The 25,738-nt window shown below is 58.7% G+C and overlaps 1 protein-coding gene across 2 annotated transcripts; it reads right to left on the bottom strand.

The window, feature by feature from the left end:
- On the bottom strand, window positions 1-25,738 carry PPM1F (protein phosphatase, Mg2+/Mn2+ dependent 1F). 2 transcript variants are annotated; one of them, XM_033837352.2, is made up of 8 exons: window positions 25,603-25,738; window positions 20,600-20,842; window positions 15,451-15,572; window positions 11,986-12,188; window positions 11,274-11,462; window positions 9,107-9,250; window positions 7,065-7,266; window positions 1-5,903 (listed from the first exon to the last, which is right to left on the bottom strand). In XM_033837352.2, exons 2-8 carry the CDS (start codon window positions 20,839-20,841, stop codon window positions 5,596-5,598), a joined length of 1,410 nt encoding a protein of 469 aa, XP_033693243.1. In that variant the 5' UTR covers window position 20,842; window positions 25,603-25,738; the 3' UTR covers window positions 1-5,595. The 2 variants fall into 2 exon arrangements, with proteins under 2 accessions (XP_033693243.1, XP_033693244.1); XM_033837353.2 differs by having other exon boundaries at window positions 7,065-7,158.

The following is a 25,738-nucleotide window of genomic DNA, read 5'->3' as shown; positions in this document are numbered from 1 at the left end:
TTCAGGCTCAAATTTATGGCTCTTTTATTTTTATGTATTTATTTTTGGCTACGTTGGATCTATGTTGCTGTGCGCGGGCTTTCTCTAGTTGTGGCAAGCTGGGCTACTCTTTGTTGCAGTGCATGGGCTTCTCATTGCAGTGGTTTCTCTTGTTGCAGAGCATGGGCTCTAGGCGCATGGGCTTCAGTAGCTGCGGCGCGTGGGCTCAGTATTGTGGCTTGCAGGCTCGAGAGTGCAGGCTCAGTAGCTGTGGCGCATGGGCTTAGTTGCCCCGTGACATGTGGGATCTTCCCGGACCAGGGCTCAAACCCGTGTCCCCTGCATTGGCAGGCGGATTCTTAACCACTTTGCCACCAGGGAAGTCCCTATGGCTCTTATATTTAATCTTTTTCATCTTCAGCAACTTTATATTGTTTCTTTCTAGGCAAAAAGGTGTCTTTCATTTCTAGAGGCTTTTGTTTTGTTTTGTTTCTAAACACTTAACTTGGCTATTTTGTTCCACACCCAAAATCAAATCTTGTTTTTCCTCTTCTCTCTTTTCCAAGTTTTGTCTGTAGTCATATTACTTTTATAATTTAAGAAAGGAGAGGGAGGGGATGGGGAGAAAAGGGAGGAGGAGGAGGTGGTCTCCCCAGCCACAGCCATAAGGAGTGGTGGAGACAGTGGTCTGAGGAGGTGGTCTCAGACCACCTGGGGGTAGCCTCTGCCGGGGCTGGAGTGGTCCCCAGGCTGCTCTGAGGAGGCTGCACACACCCCTTAGCCTTGGGCGCCCAGATGTCCAGGCTCAAGTCCCCAGAAGCAGACCCAGGATGAAGTGCAGCTTCCTGGGTGGGGCCGGTGGAGGGTCTGTCCTTGACTGGTCCAGAACCAGGGTGGGCAGCTAGGAGCCCCGGGACACTCTGAAGGGAACTGGGGGGCCGGCTAGTCATCAGCCCTCCCAGCTGGCTTCCTGCCTGTCTCCCCGGCTCTGCTGGCTGTCAGTGGCGCCCCCAGGCTAGAACACCCACCTGGTGGGCACGAGACCCAGTCCCCTCCCACCCCAAGCCCCACCAAGGCATACCCTGTGCCCTCGGCTGTCTGTGCCGGACTTGGCCTCTGGGTGCAGGTCTGTCCCCTGCTGCAGCCCCCACTCCCAGCTGCCATCACGCTGGCCTGGTCCTGGTCCAGGTCCAGCAGGTGAATAAGGCCCAGCTGCCCCAGGGGCCACTCAGCCCCACCCGCAGGCTCCAAGCTGTGTGACTGTGAGTGTGGGGGGTGCCACTATCTGCCTGCAGCACGTGGGCAGCTCATTAGGGAACAATCAAGACAGCATACACTTAAGAATGAGGTTCTGCTGGGCAGATTCTGCTGGGAGCTTTGGAGAAGGCAGAGGGGGCAGGCAGGGGGAGAGCGAGGGGTGAGTAGGTGGGGCTGGGGGTGCCCAGGGCCTGGTTGGGAGCCCCAGCCTCCCGTGGTGGCAGCCTGGAGCTAGATAAAGCTGCCTCCCTTGCTGCGTGGCCGGAGGGTGGGAGACCACTGCTCCAAGCCACCTGGAGCCAGAGGGGCACTGAAAGCCCTCAGGGGTGATTTGGGGGCAACATGCAAGGCCCACGGTAGGCGAGAGGGGGCACGCAGGCGCAGTTGAGCGAGCAGGGGACAAAGGCTCAGCACGGGGGCAGGGTTGGAGGTGGCAGTGTCAAAGCCATCCTGGCTGGCTGGCCCAACTCCCCTGAAAGCACCAGCACCTCCTCCTGCCCCTGTCTTGGGGAGTTCAGGCAGCATTTCGGCACCGTGGGTCAGCAGTCCCCGCGTGCAGGCATTTTTGATGTTTCCCACGTTCCCTTGAGATCTGAGCTCGGCCAGAGCACATGGGACCTCCTGTCTGAGTGTGATGGGGGAGGGTCTCCATCCTCAGAGTCCCTGGGCCACTGAGGACTCCTGCAGGCTCCGCAGGGGCCAGACCCCCCACCCCCGCCACTTTTCCAAAAAGAAGTATTTATTTTTGGCTGCGTCAGGTCTTAGTTGCAGCACGCGGGCTTCTCTCTAGTTGTGGTACGCGGGCTCTACAGTGCGTAGGCTTAGTTGCCCCACGGCACGTGGGGTCTTATTTTCCCAACCAGGGATTGAACCCACGTCCCCTGCGTTGGAAGGCGGATTCTTAACCACTGGACCACCAGGGAAGTCCCCTGACACCCCTCTTGTCACCCCTGGAAGAGGCTCGCAGTGAACAGCTTTCCTGCTGCTAGTGCTGGCAGGCTCCCAGGGACGGGAACCAGGCTGGCTGGTGGGCTAGAGGGGCTGCAGGCCAGCAGCACTCTCCCGAATCACCTGCTCACTTTGCAAGATTGGTAGATGACCCCCCAGCAGCTTCCAAACACACCCTGGTCGCCAGGGACCAGGAGCGAGGAGGTCAGAGAAGAAGGCAAGACTCGGGACTCGGGGGTGGGGTTCAGAGCTTGTGGTTTATTGACACGAGCACAGAGGCCCCTGGGACTTGTCCCTTGGATGGGGAAACAGCCACCCTGTCTGGGAACAAGACCTCCTCGCACAGAACACCACTTCCAGGAAGCGCACCAAGATGTGCATGGATAAACCCTCGGCAAGGCTGCAGGTGCATTTAGCAAAGCTGTGGAGCCTTGGGGAAGAGTGCAGGCCTCCGGGGCTGCCCGCTTGGGGCTGCCGCCAGAATCAAACCCAAGAGCTCATTCTGCAAAGGCCCACTTGGTCTCCATTTGGCTCGGGTTGGGGCCAGGCCCAGGAGCAGCGCAGCTATACCCCCACCCTCTGAATACTGCAGACGTGGCCAGGACACCTGAGTCCACGGTGGAACTCTAGCTGCAGGGGAAGGGGCAATGGTGGGGCCGCATGATGGCCCAAGGAGGACAGGGGTCACTAGAAGGTGACCCAGGACCCCAGACAGACAGCCTGTGCTTCTCCTGTGAGGCCTGCCCCCGGTTGCTCTTCCCCCTTGAAACACACCAGTTCCTAGTCCTGGATGCTGAGGGTGGGCTGGGTCAGGGAGGCCGTGTTTCCCCCTGGGATTTCAGCACTGGCGCTGGCCCCTCTCCTGGGCCTCCCCCACCCCTGCTGCCTGGGAGCCGCCCCACCTGTGAAAGCAGGGCTCAATAGCTCTGGCTTTTGTTTTCCATATAAGGAAGGCGCTGGCATCAGTAGCTTGATTCTTCCCCAGCCCACTTACTGTTAAGAATAGATACTAATAATACTTAATCACCCCTCCCTGCTGGTAGGGGGAGGGGCCCTTAGCCCTGGCAGCATCGCCCCAAGACGCCCCAGTTTGCCCAGCACCTCCAGAATTCCAGTGGCGGCTGCACAGACTCAGTGCAACAGACTCAGTACAGAGGGGACACTGAGGCCCAGGGACGCACAAAGATAATGACCGAGTGACAAAGCTGAGGCTTGAGGAGGCGACGGAGGTTTCCAGATCAGTGTCCCTGGCTAGTGGCCCTCTTGGGACTGTGACCTGAAGAGGAAGTGGGCCAGGACTCGCAGAGGCTGAAAGTGCCCAGTCCAGAGGGGAGGATGGCTCAGTGCCCAGGTGTTGCACGAGGCAGGGCTCCCTCGGGCCCCCACCCCAACCTGAGGGCTGGCTGATCCCTGTCCTGGGAGGGGCCAACGAGGGGGCCTCTGGCTCCCAGAAGGTGGGGCATTCAGGTTAGACAGAGCAACACCTGCTCACTGGGCCACCAAAGCTGCTCTCTGAATTGTGACCATGCTAAAGTTGCTTTCTACCAGGAGCCCCTGAGCTCGTGGTCTCAGCCGCTGCATCCCTGCTGGGAAGGAGGGGACGACGCTGAGCCTGCAGGTGGCGTCCCGCTGCTTCCTGGGGACTGGCCTTAGGAGGGGCTCTCACTGCCCTCCCTTCCCTGGGTGAGGGGGGCAGAGGCTCCCTCAGTGCAGCCGGGATCACGGTGCGCCCTGCATAGCCTTTCCTGGGCCCTCCTACTGCAGGTGGACTCTGACCGCCTCCATGGGACCCTGCAGCCTCAGGGACCTGGCACCAAGCCCCCTCAGTGACATCCTCTAAAGCCTCAGCTAAGCCACCCACTGCCCTTCCCAGATCTGCTAGCCTCTGCCTGTGGCAGCCTGCCCACCACAGGGAGCCCAGGTCCTCCCACCAAGTACCCCTCTCCCTGGGCCCTGACCTCTGCCTGGAGCCCCTGCCCGGCCCTGCGCTTCCAACCCTACACCCACTCAATGGGAGCCAGCAGGCAGGTGGGCTGCGGCCAAAGCAAGGCAGCAGAGGCCGCCACCCACAGGCAGAGCAGGACAGACTCCCCGTGGCATCCCCCCTGCCTCCAAACACAGCTGGAGACCCTCAGGCTGCCTCGGCCTTGCAGAGCCCCTTCGGTGTGTTTCCTGTTGAAACCAATTCAACTACCAACACACAAGACCTCTGGAACATTCCAAACAGCAGCAAGGACCTGCCCACTGGCGGAGCTCAGTCCCTCAGCCTGGGGTCCAGTCAGAGATGTGAGAGGCAGGGCCACAGTCACCCCGACTCTGGAGCCCCAAGGCCCAGCCCACGTTCTCATCGGCGCATCACAAAGGCAGAAAGAACTCTTCCGGGAAGAATTCTGGCCAGAATTATACCATTCTGACAAAACAAATCCTGCTTTTGAAAAAACTGAAACGTGCTATCAGAACCCGTCACAGGCCCGGCAGTTCCAGCCTTGCCTAGAGCTGTTTAAGGCACTTGAATGGCTTATTTACACCACCTGGAAAAGTGTGTTTCAATCCTGATCTAGGGGGAAAAAATCCAGTAATACTGCAAAAGAAGTTTCTCAAAAAAAAAAAGCAATTCTTAAGTTTTCTAAGGAATAAAATAAGTGCTGAGCTCTGCTTAAGTTATATGACACAACGGGTCCTATTGGCACTGACAGAACAAGGACAAAACCTGAAATACTGCTTCTGAATTAGACTTTTCCCTGGAAAAAAAAAAAAACCCACAAACAAGACACACGTGTCTTTGTCTGAGTGTTCCCTCCCTGGTGCACGAGGGGTGAGCGGGAACCAGGGAGGTCACTAGTGGGCACCGCAGATCAGACCCCTGGCGCCTCCCCCTTCCCCATGAGGCCACCCTCCCCACTTGGGAAGCCACTTGGCTCGGCCAGGACCTGCTGGGCACCAGGACCAGACAGGAACATTGGTCCATACAAGTCCTCCCAGTGACGGGCAGTGAGGGGTGGATGGGAAAACTTTGCTGGACACCCAGGCACTGGAAAATGTCTGTGGCTCCTGGTTCTGCCCGAAGGTCCCACACACAGAATCCTGCTACCCTGCAAGCATGCCCAGTGTCTTTGGTTTGGCTGTGGCCGCCGCCTTAGCCTCTGGTCCCACCCCTGCCCGATGGGGCCCAGAGCCTGTCCACTTCCTGGGCCCCTTCTCCTCCGTGAGGTCTCCTTCCTGGACTTCCTTTGGACATCCTGCCATCCCACTGTCACCCCGTCTGCTGTGAGCAGGCGATGCCCCTGGCAGCCACCAGGATGGGGTGACGCAAGCAGGGCCAGAGGCCGTGAGTGGCGTCACCTGCCCACCTCCTGCCGTGTCCTAAGGCATCCGCGGGGGAGGATCACGGGGACGGGGGGCCCGGACCTCCTAGCTTCTTGGCACAGCATCGGTCTCTGGCTCCAGCAGGTCTCGGGGTTCCCGGAGGAAGACCACCATGACTGTGATGTTGTCGTGGGAGCCCCGCTCCCGGGCGGCAGCCACCAGCTCCTCAGCCACGCGCAGCCCACTGCCCTGCTGCCCAACCAGGTGGCTCCGCACGAGGCCGGCCACCTCCTGGTGGGGGACCACGTCGAAGAAGCCATCGCAGGCCAGCAGCAGGTAGTCCTCGGAGCCCGTCAGCGCCCGCGAGGCCGTGTCCGCCTCCCCAGACACGTAGGGCTTCTGGAAGACGTCCCCTGGGCGTGGGAGAGAATCGTGAGGGCCATGCCCCTGCAGCTGTCCCCTCCCCAGGCCCCGGCCTGCCTGTAGCCACCCCGCCTCCAACACAGGGTGAAAAGGTAGCTTCGCAGGGTGCCAAGTGCTCCAAAGGAACAGAGCAGGGCGATGCGACAGACTTGCCCTGTGTCCCTGCGGGCAGAGTCAGAACCCAGCAGGGCCAAGGGCAGCTGCCTACAAGAGCTGTCTCACTTCAGAGGGGACACAGGCCGAGGATGCTGTCCGGGTGTGGCCCTGGCCCTCTCCAGCCCCTGCGGCTCCCTGCGCACCCAACGGGCACCTAGGCCGAGTCGGGATGCTGGCTCTGCCTCCCATGCACCCTCTCCCATCCCCCTATCGCAGGAGAGAACAGGGCACAGCCTCCGCCGGATCCTGCCCCGGGCTTCTCTCCTGCTCAGGCCTCCCCTGAGGGCTTCCCGCTGGTCCTCCTTCCCCGCTGTGGCCCTGACATTCACTTCTCCCCAGGGCACGAGCCAGACATGTTGCTCCCTGACACGGAGCTGCCCAGTGGTCCCCTCTCCAGTCCCGGTCCCCTTGGAAGGAGCCTGACCCCTCCTGGCCTCCATGTGGGCCACCTCCTGGGGTCCAGCTGTAAGGAAGGCACCGTGTGTGTCAAGAAGCACAGAACGTTTCAGGAGGCTTGGAGGGGCCAGGGCCACGTCTCAGGGTGTGGTGCGGGAGCAGGAAGGGAACGATTTCTCAGCCCTGGAGGGAGGTCTGAGCCCCAGACCAAGGCCTGGCAGCCACAGGAGATAGGGTGGGGGAGGGGTGCCGTTTTTCTCACTTTTTTTTTAAGGTAGAAAAAAGAATCATCAGCGTGAAAGGTGGGTAGGGGAGGGTGAGCCTCATTTATAGACTGTCTATTAAAAATTACCTTTAGCACATACAGTAACTGCCAAGGGTTTCCTCCTAGATCTTTCTGAGAAACTGTTTTAATGAACATAACAAGCTGCAATTATCTGTGCAGGATGCAAGTTTCCGAGGTGGCTACACCCGTGCTCTGGATTCACCAGAGCCCTTTTGCAATCTGACTGATGAGCAGGTGAGGCTGCATTCCCAGACCACCCGGTGAGCACATTCCCAGGCCCTGGGGCCCCCTCCCAAACCCCTCACCTCCTTACCGATGGCTCTGGAGACGGCCAGGGTCCCGTTGACCCTCCAGCAGTCCATGTGGGACACGAAGCCACCCAGTGCCTCGATGCGGTCCTTCTCGTCCTGCGGAGACAGCCAGGGTGGGCCGGGTAGGCCGCGTGTGCTGATGGCGTGCCCGCGCTGCCCAAGGGGAGACCAGCTGGTTCCAAGGCAGCACTGGGAGCCGCGGCTCTGATCAACGCCCAAGGGAAGCCTTAGTGAGGCAGTGAGAAATGATGAACAACCTAAATCATCCCAAAGATGCAGGAATGGCTAAGCAGGTGATGGTGCCAATGAAGACGGACGGCCAGTCCCCGAGCAGCCTTTTGGGGTCCAGGAAATGCTCACGGCAGCAGAAAGAGCCAGAGCCCCGGGGTCCAGGTGGGGATGCTGTGCCTCCCTCAATGGCCCAAGCATGTGTACCTGCGGCCACTCTGCAGAGCTAGATGAAACCTGAGCCAGGCCCTGGACGAGCCCTGTGCCCCTGCATTCTTGTCCTTTTCACCCCACCCCTACCCCCATCCAGGCGCTGTCCGGCTCCACAAAGGACGACGGTGCTCCAGGCGTTAAGAGGACAGTACAGAGGCCTGGTCTAGCCATGAGTCCTAAAAACCGTTTCGGTCCTATAAACTCCCCTGAAGGAGAGGTTTCCCAGGTGTGAGCCTGCTGCCTGAAGGGCGGTAACACAGCGTCTGTGCTGGAGCAAAACCCCATTGCCTCGTGCCCTCCCCTGTGGCTCCCACCTCTGTTACCTCACCTGGTACAAGGCTGGGGCATCCTGGGGCTCGGGGCACCCCTATCTTCACCTCTTGTCTCCTGGGACACCCACCGCCTCGGCTGCCCTCTCACCTCATCCTTCCCACCTGCCCGAAACAGCCTCCCCAAGGGCAAGCCCAGAGCTGGTGGCCGGTGGGTGGGTTCCCAGCAGCTTGGCTCACCAAGGCTCCCTGCCCACTGCTTCCTCTCACCGGCCCCACCTCCTGCCCACTCGCCCAGGGCTGAGGGGCTGAGTGGCTCACCTGGCAGGTGGGCCCAGGCAGGTGGCCGTTCCTCCTATGCTCGCTGCCACAGGGCTGCGCTCTCCTGCTTCCCCCCATCTCTGATGGGACTCGCTCAATCTCCTGCCACACCCTCCCCACTGCAGACCCTGCAGCTCCATGCGTGGCCCCCGGGCCCATATCCCCAGCCCCTCCAGTCTTCACGGGGTGTCCCAACAGCCCCCGCACTCCCAGGGAACATCCCACCCCGAGTTCCCCGGCCCTCAGACCAAAGGCATCACCACCCTCTCAGAGGCCCGAGGCCTCTCTGGCTCCCCATCCCAAAGCCTGGCCTCCCTCTTCTTCCTCCTGACTTGACAGGCAGGTCCTCCCCACAGCTGGCTGGCGACTACAGTGGCATCTTTGTGACCCAGGCCTCAGCTTGCCCTCCGCTGGTCCGATCATTCCAGAAGCCACCAGATTCCTTCCAAAGTGCCTCCTGCCCCAGGAGCAGCAGCCGTTGAGTGCCTCAGCGGCCGGTCCTGGCTTAACTTGCTCTCTCCTGGACCCCAGGCCTGGCCTGCCGGGCCCACACCTGCCTTGGGATCCGGCTCTGCCTCCTTCCCTCTCATTTCTGCATCTCCCAACAGCTTGTCCATGCCCTGCAGCTTTCAGCCCCAAGTCTGGTCCCTTCCATCTCCGACTCAGCGTCACCTCCTCCCTGAAGCCCTCCTCCCCCACAGCCCAGGTGGCTGACCACTCCCCACCTGTGTGCAGGAGAGGACCCTGCCCATTAACTCCTTACTGCGCCGCCTGCTGGGCAGAGGGGCCAGCTCTCCCCCGCAGCTCTGGGCTCCATGTTGCTGTGACAGGAAGGGCTCGCGCGGGATTCCTGGCAGCTAAAGCCCCAAGCTTTACGTCCTGGGACCCCCAGCCACTTGAGTCAGGCAGGGAGCCCTCCCCTGGAGGAGCACCAGGAGTTTCCTGGGAAGATGGTCCAGGGCCCCTTTACGTCCTAGTCCCCCTGACCACCTGCCTGCCTGGGGGCCCCTTACCTGCCGCTCAGGTCTGTGTGGCTCCATCAGCTTCACCACCTGCCCCTGCTGCACCAGGACCACCTGGGAGTCCCCGAGCCAAGCCACGTGCAGGGTGTTCCCGGCGATGAGCGCGCACACCCCTGTAGTGCCGCTCTGCAGCCGCTGCAGGGAGAGGGTGCACGTGCGTGAGGACGGCGAGGCCGCCACAGGCACACGCCCCACGCTGGCCAGACACCAATCCCGGAACAGTGCTCAGCGGGAAACAGGAACAGACCGATGCACGCAGGGACCAGGCAGCAGGAAAGGGGCATTTACATCAAGTCAGCAGAGCAGACTCTGCCATTTCACGGTGTCAGAAAGCAGACAGGTGGGTGTCTGGGGAGCTGGGGGGCAGGGGCGGGGATGACCAAAGATAGAAGAAACTTTGGGGGTGATGAATACCTCTGTTACCATGGTGAGGGGCACACGGGCATAGACATGCCAAAACCTACCAGATGGTACTCTTTGGACAAGTGGAGTCTCTTACATGTTAATTACGTATCGGCAAAGGTGTTTTTAATAACAGAGCCTAAACTAAACAGCTCTGCTTAAGAGACTCCTTTCTTGACTAGAGCAGCAGCCCTGAGCTCCCGGCTGGCGGGGCTCCCACCTCACAGTCTTAGACCTGGAAGGTTTTCTGTTTAGATTCAAATCCAGCCTTGTTGATTCTGGTGAGGTCTGTGCTCAGAGCATCTGATGACAATGCCTCCTGCCCCCACCACGTCTCCTCCTCAGCCTTGTTGACGGGGCCAGGCCTGAGCTCTCTGGGCCTGTTTCTCGATCTCAGAAAGGGACACGATCTTAGTATCCACCCTGCTAGGAGGACCCCCGAGGTTCCAAGGTGAGGTTCAGTGGGCAGTAAGGTCACAGAGGGACCGGATGCGTCCTTTCTTCTTTCAGAAACAAACGCCTCATAGTGGTAACTGCCGACACCAGCAGCCTAGGGAGACTTCCCCGGGGGGAGGTGTTTGGGGGGTGGGGAGCCTCAGGTGGACCACGTGTTGCTGCTTCCCGTTATTGCCCTTCGCCGATGGTGCATTTTTCACAAATTGAAGGTTTGTGGCAACCCTGCCTCGAGCAAGTTTATTGTCACCATTTTTCCAACAGCATTTGCTCACTTCCTGTCTCTGTGCCACATTTTGGTAACTCCTGCAATATTTCAAACTTTTTCATTATTATTATTCTCTGTCATGGTGATCTGTGATCAGTCATCTTTGATGTTCCTACTGCAAAAAGATCACAACTCGAAGGCTCAGATGATGGCTAACATTTTTTTAGCAATAAGGTGTTTTTTATGGTACCTGTGTTGTTTTAGACGTAATTCTGCTGCACGATTATAGATGAGGGTACAGTGTAAACATAGCTTTTATCTGCACTGGGAAACCAAAACATTCATGTGACTCGTTTTATCCCAATATGCATGTTACAGAGGTGGTCTGGAACCAAACCTGCAAGATCTGAGGTCTGCCTATATCAGTGCTGTGTTTTGTTTTCTGTACTTTACGATGTTTAGACAAATCAAGGGCCTTCTGAATCCTGAAGAAAGTACCCCTCCCAGGGCTAATTCCTAAAGAAAGCAAATGTCTCCCCAGGGACTGTGCCTTTTCTGCACAAGCCAGGTGGTCTGAGCCCATGTCCTCAGCCAGGGTCCCTTGCCAGGCCAACATCTCCCTGGCCTGGATGGCTGGGGACCACCCCGTAGCCCAGAGCCTGTCAGGCTTATTCAAACTATCTGGTCCTCAGCTTGTGACGTGCCTGCCTACGGAGGTCACCTTGAAGCCTTGGGGCCACGCTTTCCTCTCTCTCGGTCTCCTGGCTGACCCTGGTGCTCCCCATGTGGCCCTGCATGGGGTGGCGTCTCTTGGGAACCACAGGCAGATGCCTCTGCATCTGTCATCCCACTGTACCTGATTAGGAGGAAATCCTCGGTGCATTTTAAGACAAGCTGCCCTTCCCCGTGAGGCCCTCACACCCTCTGCTGGAGTGGGGGCAGCCTCACACTGCTTCTATTCAAGCCCCCTTCCAGGCACAAGTGAAAGGACACGACTGCCAGCAGGGTTGAGCAAGGGCCTTCTGCCAGCACCAGCCACTTCGGCTTCCTTCCCTCTGTGAGGCCTGGCCCCTCTGGCCCCACCATGGTTCTCACCTCTCGCCTGGCTTTCCAAAGGAACATCTCATCGGTGCAGCGGAAGGCTGCTCGCAGGGCCCCCGCGGGGTCAGTGGGCAGCTCTGGTCGGTGGGCAGCGACAGCGTGCACGTGCACAGATGCGTACCTCGCAGCGTCCACCCCTCCGTGGCCATCGAACACGGCAAAGTAGGCACGGTCCACAGAGTCCTGGTGGGGAGCGTGGTGGGGGTCACAGTCCTGCCAGCCCTGGGCCTGACTGAGGCCGCAACCTAGCCAGAGACTCTGGTCTGAGGGTGGAGATGGGCATTTCTGGGACAGGGTGTGGCGGGACAGCACGGTTTCCACCACTAGACAGGCTATGTTGGGGGGTCTGGGAGAGGATGACCCTCGGGAGCCTCAACTTCTGCTCTGGGCCCAGCTGGGGGGAGCATGGGATGAGGGGAGAGGCGCCAGGTGGCTCCCAGTGGGTGGGGAGAGCAGGCTCAGCAAGCAGGGGTCCAGGTGCATGTGGTGCTGGGGCCTCCCGTTCCTTAGCCCCTCAGCCGGGAAAGCCAGGGGCTGGGGGCTGCCCAGGCCCAGGAGCGCTGGGACCTGGCCTCCTGACGGAAGCCGTGGCCATCCCTCCTGTCTCGGCTCCAGCCGGCAGCCCTGCTTGGTACCCAGGGTCCTCCCCCGCCCTTGCAACCTCCCACTTCCCGCCCGGCCCTCCCCGCCCAGGCAGAGCACTCACCGATAGGCCAAAGAGCAGGTTGAAGGCAGGGAGGCACACGTGCCGGTCCTCCATCCTGCGGCGGGCGTTGCGGATGGCGTGCACGGAGACCAGCCACTGCCGCTGCGGGACCCGGGCAGCCACGGGCACCTGCTTCTGCCACTGGCTGCACACTTCCCAGAGCCGGTCAAAGAGGCTCCGCGCCAGGCCCGCAGCATCCAGCACTGAGGCGTAGGAAAGGGGGCTGTTAGGGAAGTGCCACCGCAGGCCCTCGGGGGCTCCCCACTCTCCACCCCCTTCCCGTGGCCCCTGTAGCCCGTCGCCGCCCAGGGCCTCCTGAGCACAGCAGCCTAAGAAACCGCGCAAACAGCCTGTGTCATCAGCATGAGAAGTGTCTGGTTTGGCAACACACACAAGGAGCACCTCCCCACCTCAACATGGCGAGGCCACGCCCCTCATGGGAGCCCACCCCAAGGAAAGAGCTGGATATGCAAAGATAACTTAAGAACAAGTACAGAATCATTTATAATTGTGCATTAATTAGAAATAATATACATCCAACAACAGAGTAAATTATGGTCTGTTCTCCCGGTGAAGAATTAAGCTGCTATTTTTCACAACTAAACACGTAACTGCCATTCGGCCCAGCAATTGCACCCTGGGGCTCAAATCCCAGAGAAATGGAGCCTAGTTCACATGAGACATGCGCCCGGTGGTCCCAGAAGTGTTATCTGCAACAGCTAAAAGCTGGAATCAGCCCAGACACCCTTTAACAGGTGAACGATAAACTCCGAAACATCGCACCCCGAACAGTGCTCACAGGAAGGAAGGAAAGAGCTACTGACACACAGAGACCTGGGCAAATCTCAGGGAACCACACTCAGTGAAAAAAGCCAATCCCATGTGATTCCATTTATACGCATACTTGAAACGACAAGATTATAGAGATGGGTGGCTGTCAGGGGTTAGGGTGGGGAGGGGGTATTACGGTAGCCATAAAGGTAACACGACATCCTTGTGGGATGAGATTACGTCACGATCCTAGTCGTGATATTTCACTAGTTTTCGAGATGTTACCATTGAGGGAAACAGGATAAAGATGCAGGGGGTCCCTCACTGTTATTTCTCACAACCGCACGCGAGGCTATGGTTACCTGAGTTTAATTTTAAAAAGTTAAAGGGTGAAACAGAAATAGACTTTGCAAGCATATGAGATGCTCATGTCACGACATTAAAAAAAAATGATATTAAGAAAAAATGTGAAAAAAAAAGAAAGAGAGGAAATTACACATATGGTTTGATCACGAGAACGTGAAAAGCCTTTGACCCGCTTGGGCCCAGAAGATAAGAGGCGAGAAAGGCATAAACCCCATAAGGTCAGCAGTGGGCATCCGCAGGGCTGGGTCCGCGGCTGAGGCTTTTCCTTAAAGACACTTTTTTGTGCTTTTCCCATATTCCACTACAACCAGGAGCTGGTTTTAAAATTCGTCCTTAAATGCTTTGCTACTTCTCCCTTCGAGAATGGGGCCTAATCCCCTCCCCTTGAGGGCAGGAAGGAGGACCTCGGCCCACAGACTCCCAAGGCCGAGGCCGCTCAAGGGAACTGCTTGCTGGGGCAGGGCGGGGCGGCTGGAGGCTCCACCTGCCCGGCCACACAGAGGTCTCAGTCACACCTCCGCCCTCAGGAGTTGATTCTTTTTTAAAAAAATTAATTAATTTTTATCTGTGTTGGGTCTTAGTTGCGGCATGCAGGATCTTCTGTTGTGGTGCACAGGCTTCTCTCTAGTTGTGGCGTGTAGGTTTTCTCTCTAGTTGTGGTGCATGGGCTCCAGGGCGTGTGGGTTCTGTAGTTTGTGGCACGCGGGCTCTCTCACTGAGGCGCATGAACTCAGTAGTTGTGGCGCACGGGCTTAGTTGCCCCGCGGCATGTGGGATCTTAGTTCCCCGACCAGGGATCGAACCTGCGTCCCCTACATTGGAAGGCAGATTCTTTACCACTGGACCACCAGGGAAGTCCCAGGGCAGTGATTATTATAACACTCGAGTAATGCCAGTTTTGCAAGAATGGCTTCGATAGACTGATTTGACTGTGTTCTACTCCCATGACAGGGGTGAGCTGTTAAGGGCGGCGGGCCCAGGCCTGCTTGGAGGGCAGGGCCGGCCGAGATGTCCTTCCCCTTCCCCAGCCCGCAGGCCTGGCTCTAGGGTGTCAGCTGCGCAGTTCCTTCCCGCCAGCAGGTGGCGCTGACTTCCCGCTGGACGTGGGCGGAGTTGGCGGGGCGCCCCTTTGTGGGCCGCGCGGGCAGCAGGCTCTGCACAGGACAAAGGCGGTCTGTCACCCGCACAGCCTCAGGGCAGGAATTCGGAGCTGGGCTGGGCTGGGAGCCAGAGAACAGGGTGGGGGGCGAGGCCACGTGTGTCCCCCCCCCCTCCTGGCTCTGCCCTCCATGTGGCATTAATGCCAAGTTTAAAGGGACATGGCTGGATAGTAATTATGTGAGTGGTGGAGGTGTCAGGTAACCATCTGCGATGCATAAAAGGACCAAATCGACACATTGTGCACTTAAGTTACAGTTACAAGTCAATTATGTCTCAATTAAAAAACAAACAATAATAAAGCAACACTGTCCAATAGGAAATGGCAAAGGAGGGGAAATCTGCTGAGGCTCCAAATGCCCCCCACCCCCTGCCCACCCCAGGGCTGGACCCCAGGACCCACCCTGCTTCTCTGCATCCCAACTGGCCCACAGCCCCGCACCTTCTCCAGCAGGTGTGGAGGAACTGAGACCCTGCTCAGGCGGGGCTCACCCAACACTCTGCCAGGGCCTGGCCCACAGGCTCTCGCTCTCTGCAGTTCTGGTCCAACGTGAACCGACTTTTGGGTGGAATACAGTTGGAAGGAACTACTAAGAAAGGGACAGAAAGGCCTGCAAAACAAGGGCCCTGCCTGATCCAAGGCTCATTCCCATCCTGGGCTCCTTTGGCCGCTGACTGCTGTCCCCGGAACAGGACACAGGCCTCTGTGGCGCCTCCCCAGGCTCTCAGGGACCCTCAAGTCTCCACCTGACAAGGGTCCCAACCTGGATCAGCTGAGACACGGCCCGAGCTCTGGGTTTTCTACCACTGGACCCCGGGACCAGCTCTCGCATCAACACCCACTTGTCACCCGCTGAAGTGGAAGAGCGTGTGGGTGAGGCCCATTGGCACCTCGGGCTCCTCCTGCGTGACCCGGGACAGGGCTGTTTGTCTCCCGGGCTGCGGCGCTCACCCCGCTGGCTCCATGCTGGGGAGGTCTCTCCCTGTGACTGGTCTCTGACACCCTGTCGTAAGCACACGAGCCCGGCGCTGCCCACAACCCCTCTGTCCACCAGAAAAACGGGAAAGGAAAGGGGGGCCAGGTGAGCCCTGACACTCCCCTGCAGCCTGGCCCCCATCTGGCTGGAGAGTGTTGCCCAATAAGCCCAGGGCCCCAAGAGGGAGACTCACGGGTCACAGGGGCCTCCTCTTCCTCCTGCTCCGGCAACTTCCTGAACTCAGAAAGGTCCGTCTGCAGCAGCTGGGAAACTGCCTCGTGGGCCAGGCAGGCAGCAAGTGGTGGCGGAGCGCTCCTGGGGGCACAAACCCGGAGTGAGGGGCTGGCTCCTCAGCAGGAGCCAGCACCCCAGAGCCTGCCCCACACTCCAGGCAGAGACCCCCAGCCTCTTTCTGCTGCCGGAGGCCCTTCCAGAGGTAGCGGTGACCGCTCACACTCCACGTGCACCCACGACAGGCAGGTCGGCCTCTGGTCCTCGTGCTGGACGGCCATCCACGCAGTACCATTTATGGGGCCCTCACTGGGGCTGGTGGGGAGGGGGAGTCACAGACGTGCGAGCTGCCTCTCTGCTGGTCACAGTGGCCAGGCCAAACTGCCTGACGTCCAGCCTTATACCAGCTCCTGGTACCCAATACCAGCTGGGGACCCTTGGGGGTTGGGGAAGTCCTATAAGTTGAACTGTGTCTCCCAAAATGTGTATGTTACAGTTCTAACCCCCAGTGCTTCAGAATGTGACCTTACTTGGAAATGGGGTCGCTGCAGATACAATGAGTTAAAATGAGGTCCCACTGGAGTAGGCTGGGCCCCTAATGCAGTAATGTTGGTGTCCTTATCGAAAGGGGAAATTCAGACAGAGACCCACAGGGAGATGCTCTGTGAAGGTGAAGACTGGTGAGCTGAGCCTATAGCCGAGGACTGCCAGCAACCGCCAGAGGGACCAGCCCAGCCGACATCCTGCTCTGGGACCTCCAGCCTCCAGAATCCTGAGACAATACAGTTCTGTTGTTTAAGCTGCCCAGCCCGTGGTGCTTTGTCACGTACGCCCCAGGAAAGGAATCCAGGGAGCGTGGGACCCATGGGCAGTGTCTGGAAGATCAGGCTGTGTGCAGCCCAGGGCGTCCCTGGGCAAGGCAGGCTGTTGGGACAGCTGGTGAAGGGGAACCTGGGGAGGCAGCATGACCTTGGTGTGGCTTGAAGAGAGACATGATATAATCCAATTGGGCTTTTTAATTTTTATTTTATTTTTAAATTTTATATAATTTTTTTTGCACTTTGATTATTGTGCTTTGCTTTATTGCACTTTGCATACACTGCAATTTTTTTAACATCTTTATTGGAGTATAATTGCTTTACAATGGTGTGTCAGCTTCTGCTTTATAACAAAGTGAATCAGCTATACATATACATATATCCCCATCTCTTCCCTCTTGCGTCTCCCTCCCTCCCACCCTCCCTATCCCACCCCTCTAGGTGGTCACAAAGCACCGAGCTGATCTCCCTGTGCTATGCGGCTGCTTCCCACTAGCTATCTATTTTACATTTGGTGTGTATATATGTCCATGCCACTCTCTCACTTTGTCCCAGCTTACCCTTCCCTCTCCCCGTGTCCTCAAGTCCATTCTCTAGTAGGTCTGCGTCTTTATTCCCGTCTTGCAATTGGGCTTTTTTAGACTTCCTGGCCTCATCTTGGAGGGTGGGCCTGGCAGTGGATGGGAGGGGACAGAGCAGGCATTGGGCAGGGGACCGGGCGGGTCCACAGTGAGTCTCAGGTTCCACTGAGGTCAAGAGGCCTGTGGCCAGTGGGCACGTGGTCCGGGTGGATGAAAGGGGTGGGGCAGAGAGCAGCCGGAGCAGCTGGAGAAGTGGGGTGACCCCAGGGGTGCCACCTGGGGCCGAGTCTGGGAAGCAAGACCTCGCTGGCTGCTACCAAGGTCAGACAGGCTGCGCAGAGCAGAGCTGAGGGTCAGTGCAGGCAGGAGCCGGAAAGCAAACAAGGGGGATGGGAAGCCTCCAGTACGGGACAAGAGGGACACTAGGCAGCTCCGGGAGGTCGGGGGGTGGAGAGACCGCGGGGGGTGGAGAGACCGAGGCCAGTGGGAAGCACTATAGGAAATTCTTTCCACAGGCTCCAGGGCCTGCCCGCCTAGCCCCCAGCCTCGGGGGCCCGCTCCAGCCACAGAGCCCCCTGGCTCCCCGAGTATAAGGGGTGGCTCCATCCCCCAGCTGTCCCTGCAGCCTCTAGGACTCATCCTGCATCCTGACCTGTCCCCGAAGTCTGGGCCAGGTGGGTGGGCACATCCCTCTGGGCGTCCCGGTGTGTGTCTACAGATGGCCTTAGGGATCTACTGGGATGAATTTGTCATTTTTTAAAATGAGATAGTGACTCAGGGGAGCAGCCTCTGGACCTGCCTTTAGAAAACAACCAGCCATGGACTTCCCTGGTGGCACAGTGGTTAAGAATCCACCTGCCAATGCAGGGGACACGGGTTCGAGCCCTGGCCCGGGAAGATCCCACATGCCGCAGAGCAACTAAGCCCGTGCGCCACAACTACTGAGCCTGTGCTCTAGAGCCTGCGAGCCACAACTACTGAGCCCACGTGCCACAACTACTGAAGCCCACGTGCCTAGAGCCCATGCTCCACAACAAGAGAAGCTACTACAGTGAGAAGCCCCAGCACCACAACAAAGAGTAGCCCCTGCTTGCCGGAACTAGAGAAAGCCCGCGTGCAGCAACGAAGACCCAAAACAGTCAAAAATAAAAATAAATAAATTAATTAAAAAAAAAAAAGAAAAACAACCAGCCAAGGCATGAGAAGTGTGTTCCTCTGCTGTGTGGGGATTTCCTGCCAGGCTCTGGGCTTTCCTTTTTCAGGGCGGGGAGAAGTGCACCTCTGCTCCCAGCGCTGGGGGCAGTGAGGCAGCTTCCGGCCATGGGGAGAGGACAATGCCTGGATGTGGTCCCCAGCCTGGCTTCCTGGCCGCCCTCCCGTCTCATCCAGGGGTCCTGCCTGGTGCCCCGAGGCCCCTAAAGATGACAGCGATGCCTCGGAGACCAGGACCAGGTACCCAAGAAAAAAGAACCGCTCTTATCTGGCCACCTCGGGGTTTCCAAGGAGCCACCAGTCTAGAAGCAGAAATGAAAACGCACATCAGTGGCCACAGTGTCAGGGACGTACCACTTAGGGACCTGAGAGGTGACCCCTGACCACAAGGGGAGGACTGGAGGTAAATCACCGCAGTCCCGACCTCGTGATCTGACTCCTGGACAGTCTCACACAGGATTCTATTTACAACCTGAAAAACCCCGCGGACCAACACACTCGGGCCTGGATAGCCAAGAGCCTGCACACGAGCTGCTGGGACATGAAGGTAGGGGCCCCGACCGCCAGACGTGTGTAGACGTGTGACACGTGTGACATCTGTGTCTACACAGTAAAGAAATACTAGGGAAAGACAAAAATAAATCCATTAAAATGGCTGGAAAATATGAGACTTTAAAATTCCTTCAAGGTTGGGAATTCCTTGGCTAGTTAAGACTGCGCTTGCACTGCCAAGGGCCCAGGTTCGATTCCTGGTCAGGAAGCTAAGATCCCGCAAGCCGTGCGGCGGAACCAAAAGAAAAAAAAAATCCTTCAAGATGGATTCATGGGGGGCCTATAGGGGCCATGGGGGCCCACCTACACCACCCCTGCCAGCCTCAGGCTCTGGGGCTGTGAACCCTGGCCTCTTGCCGATCACCGATGGTCTCAGGCCTGCTATGTCATCTGCTAATTAACGGGAGCTCATTCACCCCCTGTGCTCAGGGCCTGGCGCTCTCCCCACTCCCCCAGCCTCGCCCGCTGCTCGGCCTTGAGGGGCCCCGCTCCACCTTGAGAGTTCCCCCCTACTTGAGGGGGAAACTTGAGGCACCCGCCCTCCCCCATAACTAAACTCACCCCCCAAGGCCCTGCCCGCAAGAAGGTCCTCTCGCCCTCCTCATGCCTGGCAGGGGCACCAGCCCTGCCCAGTGGCTGCTGGGGATTCAGGGCCCCTCAATGTTCCTTCTGTCCCCCAAGTGCCACTGTGGTGCCTGGTGGGTGCCAGGCCCTCCCTCCTCTGCACTCCCAGCCCCTCGTCTCTTCCACATCCAGCACCCAGACCGCCAATGTGGCCTCGTCAGGCCCCAGGCCCGCTTGGCTCCACTGATCTGCTTTACGGCACCTGCCTCTGAAATATTTTCCCAAAGCAAAACAAAGCAGCCCGCATCGCCCTCTGCACACACCACACCGAGGGACAGGTCACTGGCATTTCCCCCGAGCTCCATGGACGCGGCCCTGGAGTGGGCCCGTAGCCTTTACGTTCCTATCTCTGACTGTTATGGGGCCTCGGGTCCCACCAAGCAGGTGCCCCAGGGGTGCGAGAGGGTGGGGCTGACCTGCCACGAAGAAAGAGCACTTGGGGACACGGAACGCCACCGCAGAGGCTGGGGCGTGTCCCAGCACAAGGGGTAACCCAGTGACTAGCACTGGTGGGTGCGGCCCCTGGAGAGGGATGAGGTTCACAGGGGACAAGTGACCCACCAGCCCTCACCCATGAGCCTCCCTTGTGGTTGCCGGTGGTGCACGTCTCCCCCGACACCTGCCAAGCTGGTCGTGTCCCTCTCTGAACCTTGTCTTCACGGCCTGTGAAACAGGGACAGTGCCACCACCTCTCAGGTCTTGGTGGCCAGGGGACTGCCAGGCCTCAGGCCAGTCTCTTAGCCTCTGCCTCCCTGACTGCGAGACAGGATAGAAATGGGACCTACTGCTAGCATCCATCAGGGGTTGAACTGTGTCCCCTGGAAAGGTCCGCTTAAGTCCTAATCCAGTGGCTCAGGACGTGACCTTGTTTGGGATTAGGGTCTTGGCAGGTATAAGATGAGGTCACACAGGAGCAGGGCCCCTAATCCAACAGGACTGATGTCCTTACAAGAAGACGAGAGACACAGACAGACAAGGAGGACGCCTGGTGACAACAACAGCCAGTCTGGGGTGATGTGTCTACAGGTCAGGGCACATTCAGGACCAGGTGACACCAGAAGCTAAGAGGAAGGCCTGGAGCGGCCCTGACTTCCGGCCCCCAGGACAATGAGACGGGGCACTTCTGTTGCTCTAAGCTGCGTGGTCTGTGGCGCTTGGCGGTGGCAGCCCTGGGAAACCCACGGGGCTGGCAGGGGAGTTCTGCGCAGAATGTAGTCAGCAGGAGCGGAAGGCAGGGGGTGAAGGCAGCCAGGGTGAGGGTCGTGCCCTGTGCTCCCTTCCCCCTTCCATCCTGGGCCACTGTCCCGGCACCCACACCGCTCACCTGCTGCTCAGGAAGCCCATGGCCAGCTCAGCCAGCTCGCCTTCCACCTCCTCCTGGCTCAGCATCGTCCCTGGGACCTTCCATGGCAAAGGGCTCTCTGGGCCCAGCGGGGCTGGGAAGTCGCGGAGGAGCTCGTCCAGGAAGCTGGGGGTCTCCTCTGCCTTCTGGCTGTTCTGCTGTGGGGTTCCCGAGGCCATGCCCAGAGCATCCTGGGGGGCTGCTGCTGGGTCACTGGTCTTCATTCTGGGGAGAGACGTGAGGGTTGGCAAGAATACAGTCGATCGGCGCCCTACAGTGCTGAGCGCCTCACTTTCTTTGCTTCCCCTTGAAGCATTGAGGGGCAGGTGCCGCACCAAGTTCGGGGCTCCAGGCAGAAAGGCGGGGCCCCCGGGCCTCACACACAGTTCCGGGGCCCACGTGGGAGGGACAACCCTGAGAGGGGACCTGGGGGAGCCCAGAGAAGTGGCTTCAGGAGACAGAGCCCGGGGCAGAGGGATGTCCTGAAGGAGGAGGAAGGCATGTTCCTGGCAGAGGACGGCTGGTGTGGCCAGAGGCAGGCAGGAGAGGGACCCAGGGCCAGGCCATGGAGGCAGGTGGACACGGCCAGAGCAGGGGTTCCACCTGACGCCGGACCTGGGCAGCAGGAAGGTGAGGAGGTGATGCCACTGGGCCTGGGAGCCTGGAAGTCATGCCCAGAGCGGGGCAGGGCTACCTGATGGCACGGTGGCAGGGCCATCGTACAGAGGGCGTGTGGGCAGAAGGGAAGCAGAGGGTTAACCCAGGAGAGTCAGGGCCTTTGGGACATGGTCAAGCCTTATAAGTCCTCTCAGGAGGAGTCCCAGGCCTCCTGAGGCTTAAAAGGTTTGTCCATGTCCACAAACACCCCGACCGTCCTGGGCTTCAAATGGGCTGGAGGATGGGGGATACAGGGGGCTCACTGCCCACTGAGGATCAGAGCTCCTAACTCAGCACAAGTCTCCTGGAAGAACAGAGACAGGACACAGCAGACAAGCAGGCATGGGGGTGAGGGGGAAGGGGAAGTAAGATGTGTCATCAGTGGAGGGTCTGGAGGGCAAAGGGTGAAGAATTAAGAAACAGGGAATTCCCTGGAGGTCCAGTGGTTAGGAGTCGGCACTTTCACTGCTGGGGCCTGGGTTCAACCCCTGGTCGGGGAACTAAGATCCCACAAGCCACGTGGCACGGCCAAAGAAAGAAAGAAACAAACACAAAACCTCTCTCATCTGTCAGTGAGGAGAATTGGAAGTTAATTTCTTGAAGTAGACACACATGAATAACACAGGAACTGGGGCGCTTGTGATGGAAGGTTCTGGGGACAGGCTCCCAGTCATGGCCATCCCTCCTGTCTGCTCACAAGTGAGTGACACAACACAGCTCCAGGCCGCAAAAAACAAACAGGGAAACAAATGAAGGACGTAAGATAAAGAACAATCAGGTGAGAGCAAGCTAGACACTGCGTTATAAACACAAGGGTCCGAGACTGTGAGATGGGGGGCCGGGCCGGGCGCCGTGGGGGTGGTAAGGGCAGGGAGGAGGCAGCCAGGTGGGCCTGAGCCAACGATAAACAACAGGAAGGTGGCGTGAACTTCCCAGGAAGCTCAACCACCCTTGGGCAGGGAAAGAGGCCAAGCTGCCTCTTCTGCCTGTGAAATGCTCTGGCCTGTTGCATAGAGGAGAGAAATGTGAGTGACGCTGAGCTGCCCCAGGCAACACTGGCCCCAGCTCCCCTGCAATTCTGAGTCCAAACAAATACGAGGCCCTGAAATTGCTGGTGGCCCAAAGCACGCTCATTAGATACGTGATTAGGGTCAAATGGTGCTCACTGACCTCCCAGGGCGCATGGGAGGGCCCACAGCCGAAAGCAAAGCACCGAATTCAGGCCCTTCACCTTCAACCTCGCTGATTGTGGTGGGTTTTTTTGGGGATGCAGGGGCCTCCTTCTTGCCTCCCAGCCTTGGGATGCTGTTCCTTGGGCCTGGACCCCAGTCCCCCGAGTCTGTTTCTCAGTGGGTTGGGAGCCCCTCCCCTCTGCAGCACCAAGGCCTGGTCTCCGCTGTGCCCCTGTGCCCACCGCTCCATGCCCAGGCATGACTGTGTACCTGAGGGGTGAGGGCTGCTACTCTCATGGCCTGGCCCAGCCCCGCCTTTGCTAGACAGGTGGGCATCACCAGGACCTACCAGGCTTGTTTTCGCATAGCCTGGCAGAACAAAGGGCCAGGAAATGAGCCGGGACAGTGGGGTAAGGGACAAGAGTAACTTCCTTCCTTGCCATCTTCTTCTCAACCAGCTCCTGGATCTGTGACCTACCCCAGCTGATATGAGCCCGGGGCCGAGATGACAGCGCGAGGGAGAAATTCCTGCCCAAAGGGGCCCAGAGGCAGCCCTGGGAGGGTCAGGAGGGGCAAGGGCAGGACCATAGCCCTGAGCTCTCCCAGGACCAACTGAGGAGCCAGTCAAGAAGGATGGAGGCCAGCAGGCAGGCAGTGAGATGGGGGGATGCAGCGGGGCTGGGCCTGGTGTGGGGGTCCTGACCTGGGAGCTGGTGAGAAGCTGGGGCGGGGGTGGGGGGGAGACTCCTGAATGAGGACCTGGAGGGGGGGCGTGGGAGGGACACTGGGCCGCCAGCCCCCACTGCCACCTGCTCCACCGGTCTGGCCAAATGTGGCCTGAGGCCAGGTCCTCCAGCTCCTGGAACGAAGCCCCTCTGCACTGCTCATCAGCAGGAATAACAGTGCTGCAGCTAATACCCGCCAGGGGACTGCAGGGCCGCCACCCTCTGAGCGCACTTCCGCTGCCACCTCTTCTTGCACCCCCCCCCAATACCCCGTGTTATTACCCTCACCTTTCAGGCGAGGCATCAGCGAAAGGGCCAAGTTACCTAGCCAGGGTCCCAGTCAGGCCAAGGTGGGACTGCGGAGCCCAGCTGCTAACTGGACAGAACCCCGCCCACCCCTCATGGGCCGCCGACCCTGGGGCTGGCCGCTCCCAGGCCCCTCTTTCATTTCTGCGCCCATCGCCCAGGTGCAGCCCTGAGAGCTCCGGCCCTGCCTCTGCTGAAATCCCCATGGCTGGGGCACAGCCGTCTTCACGGCTCTATAGCACTTCTGCTCGCATCTGACTTGTAAAAGCCCATTTTTCTTTTTTTTCCATTTAAAATATTTATTATCCTCCAGGTTAACCGTTTTGACTTCGAAGCTCAACCAATGTGTGTTTGTACAACTGTGTTTTTCTCGGCAGTATGGACAAGATACTTGTCAAGTCCTGTTTGATTTCAGAACAGGAGTGAAGAGAGAAACAGCAATCTTTAGGAAGGGAAACTGCATCACTGTTACAAAAGTATTCACAGTTAAACATTTTTCTGCAAACATTTTTCAGCAAACATTTTTCTGCAAGTAGAGAGCCTTATTCCTTCGTTCATAAACAAACACTGGGAAGAGTATGGCAGAAACCCTTCCAGATATTTTCCCACATATGTATTTTTTTCTTTTTAAAACACTTATGGTAAACTATACATAACATACAATTTATCATTCTACCCTTTTAAGTGTACAGTTTTGCTGCATTAAGCACGTTCACATTGTTGTGCAAATGTCACTTTTTACAGGCTTGACTTCTCAGAAGATTATAAACTGTACTCCCACACCCGGTCTCTCGGCTGTACCACAGCCCTCCGTGCAAGGCCCCTTTGTGCACGGCTGCTGGCACATGTGGGCAGAGGGAAGGTGTCGGCCTCCTCCCAACACCCTGCAGCAGATGGTGTGGGTTGGGAGGTGCAGCCTGAGGCCTGGCCCCTTGAAAGAGGAAGTTAAGACACTCTACTAAAGGTGGTGGGCAGCGAACAGGTCCTAAGGACAGGGCTGGCTTCAGGCCATATCACAAAGGAATTCTAGGAATGAACGTGTGGAGGTTTGCAGAGTGGCCTGCATCCTGTTTACCTCTCACAACTATGCTGAGTACACGCTGTTGGACTTAGCCAGGTTGCAGTGAAGAAACAGACTCAGGGAAGGTCAGCAACCTGAGGCCACACAGGCAGGAAATGGCAAAGCCGGAATCAGGTGGGGTCTTCCCACGCCTTTGTCATTTCCAGCTCAGTTGCAGGAGGAAGAGTGAACTGTGACAATAGGCCGGATATGGCACAAAAGCCAGCAGTGAGCTTCATGTTCTATCTCCCATGGTGGGAGCACAGCTCACCCACAGAACTCGTGCCAGGGAATGTCATTAGGCTGTGTCACTCAGGACGTGTCACTCAAGACATGTGTCCAGCTGAGTGGAAGGCTGCGGGGAGGCGTCCATCACCATTGACTAGGCCCCACTATGTTAAGCCCTGCACTAAAATCCCTACAATCAGCTACCATATCTCCCTGTTGCACAGAGAGGCTAAGGGGCTTGCCTGAAGTCACACAGCTGCACTGCTGGAGCCATGGCCTCCCTACCGGAGGTTCAATCTCATACGCGTCTCGCTAAAGCTGCTGTAGCCCAAGCACTGGCTTTAACTAAAACACCTTAAATACGCTTGGGGGAGGGCCGGGTGGGGGCAGGCCAGGGGTGGAGGCGCTGGGGCAGAGCTGCAGTCCGGCAAAGGTGCGGGGGCTTCTGGGGTAGGGGTTTGGGCAGGGGCCCGGCCAGATGCTCCCATGCGGGCGGAGGGGAAGGAGGAAGCCCAAGCATTGGGGGCACGTCAACCCTCAGCACCCCATCCTGCTTCACGGCCCTCGGCCCCCCGGCTCGGCCACACCCCCGCGGGCCCAACCCCCACCGCTGCACCCTGGGCGCGCAGCCCCCAAGCCCGCCCCGGGCTCCCCGGGTCCCGGCTGCCGCCCCCGCTTTCAGCCCCCACTCGGCTCCCAGCCCCTCGCAGCTCCCCATCTCGGCCTCCTCATCTCCCCAACCCGCCCCTGCACCCCTGGCGCCGCCGCCGGAGCCTCCCCGGGCGCGTCAGCACCCCGCCCGCGCCCCGCCGCACCCCGGGTCCCCACGGTCCTCACCTGCCACTCGGCCGCCCGGCGCCCTCTAGCCGCTCCCAGCCGACCCCGCCCACTTCCCGTCCGGCCACCGCGGACGCCGCGCAGGCGCAGTCGGGCCCAGGCGGGAGGGGCCGGCCTCTGCTGCCTCCTGGCGGCC

The sequence above is a fragment of the Tursiops truncatus genome, chromosome 13, assembly GCF_011762595.2.
Source record: "Tursiops truncatus isolate mTurTru1 chromosome 13, mTurTru1.mat.Y, whole genome shotgun sequence".
NCBI classification, from domain to species: Eukaryota; Metazoa; Chordata; class Mammalia; order Artiodactyla; family Delphinidae; genus Tursiops; species Tursiops truncatus.
The sequence above is the reverse complement of the archived record's forward strand: the minus strand, read 5'-3'. Positions and strand labels throughout refer to the sequence as shown.